Raw genomic sequence first — 4,069 nt, forward strand, 5'->3', positions numbered from 1 at the left:
GTTGCAAGACCTCTGGCAGAGCAGCTGCTGCTGCTTGACATAAGGCTGAGTACACGAGAGCAGCAATGGCAGCTGCCTTCTCAGCAGAGAGGCTGCACTTCAGCCTAGTTCTGCCCGTCTTGAAGGAAGAAACCTAGAGACCTGCATTATGTCCCTGCAGCAAACACATCATTCTCACCTTTCTTTTATCACCTCTGGGAAGTTTGAGTGAGAGCATTCAGTTGAGTTGGGGTAATGGTTTTGTTTTAGCTCCAGTCTCACCTCCAGACCAGGGTCTGTTTTGTTCCCATAATCAGAACAGGAGGGCAAAAGCAATGAGAATAGTAGTAGCACCACAGCAAGACCTTTGCACCCCCTCCAGCTCATTGTGGAAGGGAAAAAAGATTTAACGTGCCTCTCCCTGACAGAAGGGGGGGGTGACACATCCAAATCCAGGACCTACCTTGGATTTCAGATGAGAAAAATGGTATGTATATATGCTGCTACATGACAAAAAGAAAGAAGGAAATAACACAAACTACAATCCTGTATTCGCAAGAATAGCTCTACTATCACTGTACATATCTGTGTGTATGTATATATTTTTGCCACATATAGTATACATTCAGGTCTCCCAGATTAAGCAGGGTTCTATAAAAATAGGCTTATGTTTTGCCTGCGGAATTGCCATCACCAGAACCACAGGAGTTAGCCACCATACTCTGAGAAAATGCACAGTCCACTTCATGTTCAATTGCAATGTATTACCTGTCCAAAATAGTGTCTCCTATGTGGAAGGAAGTGAAAGCACAGATTTCTTTAGAGGGCAGGTAACATCTTGACTGTGCATATCTACCTAGCAAGTCCGCCCCAGGGGGACTAGACACCATCTATGCACGACTCTGCAGCTGCTGAAGGAAATGCAGTGCTTGGCCATTCCAAGCCAAGAACTCCTGGGACTTCAGCTGAGATGGGAATATGGAAATACACACTGCAGTTGCAACAGGATGGGAAGGAGCAGCAGCAGCAGCGCGGCAGCTGATCTCGGCAGCGCTACCGAGCGTTCAGTGCGGGCACAATTTGGTCAAAAAAAAAAAAAGGAAGTGTACACAAATTAAAAAAAATACCTGTATCAAAATAAAAAAGCAAAAATTATAACTCAAGTAATGCAGCATTCTTTAGGGCAGTCTCTGCACTGAGAATGAATTAAAACTTGTCATGAGCCCAGCTGATCTATACAGTCCATGAAGCTTCTGTGTCATGTTTCCAGGACCAAAAGGACTTTAGCATCAGTCTGGTCTTTCCAGTTGCACCGAAACATCTGTTCTAGTTTTCTGAACATCAAAGTGACTGGCAGGAAAGGGCGAATCAGAATTACAACAGGAATTGTCTTAGTGACCCAGGGTGGGTGCAACCATTTGAACCACTAAAACATCACCTTTTTTTTTTTGTAATGAGAAATGATTAAGGAAGTTGGTATGGATGCTCTAAACTATGGTGAAGAGTGTCAAAAAACAAAGCCCTAAAAAGTAATTCTCTGTTGGACTGACTAGAGTAGTTTATTCTAGTTAGCAAGACTTAGAAGTGTTTTATGTTCTGGGAGATTAAAACACAACCCTACCTTTTAATGAGAGAGGGGGTTTACTTTTAGGCTAAGTCTAGCTACTTACTGAAGTTAGGAATCTGAGTAACTCTTGCACAGTCTAAAACCCCTACTTGCAGGCATTAATGGATGTTACATTTATACAGAGTTCTCACAGTGTTCAGCAGCTTCTGAAGCCTGCAGTGCAATTATTGTTAACAATCAGGCATGTAAGACTGTATGAACAACACGGACGGTACAACAAGCCTACAAAGGCCAGGAAATACAGCATTGAGGCTGAAACTTGCGATTAGGCACAACATATTAATGAACTGTAAGATCACTTAATAGTTACAGACACCTATCACACAGTGCCTGGTCATAAAAGGAAGAGCTGATTGTGGTTCTCTCTTGGCTCTGGATTTCCTTACTTCTGTGGATGCAAATCAGACCTTGGGTATGAAATGAGAAGTAATTTATTACATTAACTTTTCCAGCTTTCCCCTTTCTGTGATATGAGGGTTAAAAAACAGCAGGGATAAATAAATGCCTGACAAGCTCCTCAGTCCCCACAGTGCAAATACTCTCAGTAGTAATAATAAGGGTTTGTTGAATGAAACATTAAGAAGGACTTCCATTTTGTCTAATAACTAACATGCATTCACAGTATACACTGTTACACCTACAGTGTAATCTGTGACTGCATTAAATACAACAGGACTGTGTAAAAACATGTCTGAATTCTTTTTTGAACTACAGATATGCACAACAGTCTAGTTCAAATTTTTCCTGGTTGAAGAGATGCACCAGTTCAAATCTTAGACCAGTGGCCTATGAGTCTTTTTCTTAATGCTATGTTAGAGATGCAAGAATGCATCTAAAAATTAGTAAGTTTTTTTATCTGCACTTTAAAATTAGTACCTCCAAGGTTGCTATTTTTTATAATTATTTTCATTCTAAAGAAAGTGCTGTAAATAATGGAAACTCCTGAAAAATAGGAGTTCCTCTAGGAAATACAGACAAACACACATCTAGCCTCACTGGATGCTAGTATACTACTGTACATCTTCTCTTGGGTTTAACAGAGCGAGTAAATCAAATCTAGAGCTTTTAACCCCTACAGAGTGTTACTGATGATGAGAACATGAATTATTTGAGTAAGCAATCATCACCCATACCAGCCACATCATTTCACAACAGGATCTGCGGGCGTCGAGTTGGGGAGTTCTCCATTGCTGGCTTTAACAGATTCATCTACAAAAAAAATGAACACAAGGATCATGTCTATCATTTTATTCAAGGCAGTAAAAGCAAAGTCTTACCATCTATATTACACTGATGTCCTAACATACTTGATAACAGCATGGTCAGCACATGCAAACTGACCTCGCAGCACAAAGGATCCTGGCTCTATGAGGAAATCTCTACTTGAGGTGAAAGGTTTCTTCTATCAGAAGCTAGTGTAAATAATACGTACACACGCTCACATATCTTGCAGAGTCACAGTCCAAATATTATGGTAGAAGGCAAAGATATTACCATGTTCAAAAACCTTTCACCCTGGTATACATTTAAAGCTTTTCTCACCAGAAAACATCTTTCAGAGAACTGAATATTTATCCCAACAGTGGATATTTTAACCTAAAATTAAGCAGTTGGTGATCTACACAATGATCTCATAAAGCAGCTAGGGTAATGTGTACTATAGTTACCCACCACAAGGCTTATAGTTGGGTTTTACTTCTTTTTGAGTTGAACCACTATTTGAGCAACTTCAACTGAATATGATCTAATGTAAATTAATGCTAAAAGACTTCTTTCTCTACAAACTCTTTTCCCAGTACAGAAGGAAACTGATCTTTGGGTCCAGTGCCTGTAATCTCACTGTCACTAATGCTTTTGTCAGAACTACAGTGGGAAATTATTTACCAACTCCATTTTTCATATACTGCTACCTCAGTTTCTAGGTCACTTCTGATGAACTGCACTTCTGTATCTTGACCCCTGGGAGCATTCTCATTTCTTTGAAAAGAGTTTTCCCATACCCAAGAGAATCTTCCAGAACAAGCATGAATATAAACCACAAGATATGCATGTTACCTAGTCAAGGGACCATACCACAAATTAAGATCTTACTCTTTGAATATAATTCAATGGTAGACCAAAATATACCATAAACATCTGAAAGTCACGTACAGTATCCGCATCATCAGCTAAGGTTGTGCAGAAAAGGCTGTCGCTGTCAAAATTGGTAATGAAGAGGGTAAGTATGATGCTGAATTTAGTATTAACTGCAAGTATGCAATTCTCCCTGTCCCAGAGTTTTTGGGGTTCGTTGGGTTTTGGGGGGCTTTTTGGGTCATGTTGTCCTACCCACACCCCAAAAATCCAGCTTGAAATTCATCCATTCCAAAAGCAGCCGCTGTGAGCTATTCTTTTGCTCCTCAAATCACCCTTAAGCCCCATAAAAAGCTTTCTGGAATACTGAATGAACACATCAGCAGGCAA

General features: G+C 40.2%; 1 protein-coding gene across 1 annotated transcript in view; it reads right to left on the reverse strand.

Annotated features, from left to right (window-relative positions):
* Window positions 1-2,518: 2,518 nt before the first annotated feature.
* KIAA1033 (KIAA1033 ortholog) overlaps window positions 2,519-4,069 on the reverse strand; it is a gene marked incomplete at its 5' end in the record, with an annotated part of 31,255 nt that continues 29,704 nt past the window's right edge. Inside the window, one exon of the mRNA XM_010015966.1 lies at window positions 2,519-2,815. Coding sequence (XP_010014268.1) covers window positions 2,748-2,815 — 68 coding nt within the window. The remainder of the gene's footprint in view (window positions 2,816-4,069) is intronic.

This window comes from Nestor notabilis, unplaced genomic scaffold (assembly GCF_000696875.1).
Source record: "Nestor notabilis isolate BGI_N333 unplaced genomic scaffold, ASM69687v1 scaffold13176, whole genome shotgun sequence".
Classification (NCBI taxonomy): domain Eukaryota; kingdom Metazoa; phylum Chordata; class Aves; order Psittaciformes; family Psittacidae; genus Nestor; species Nestor notabilis.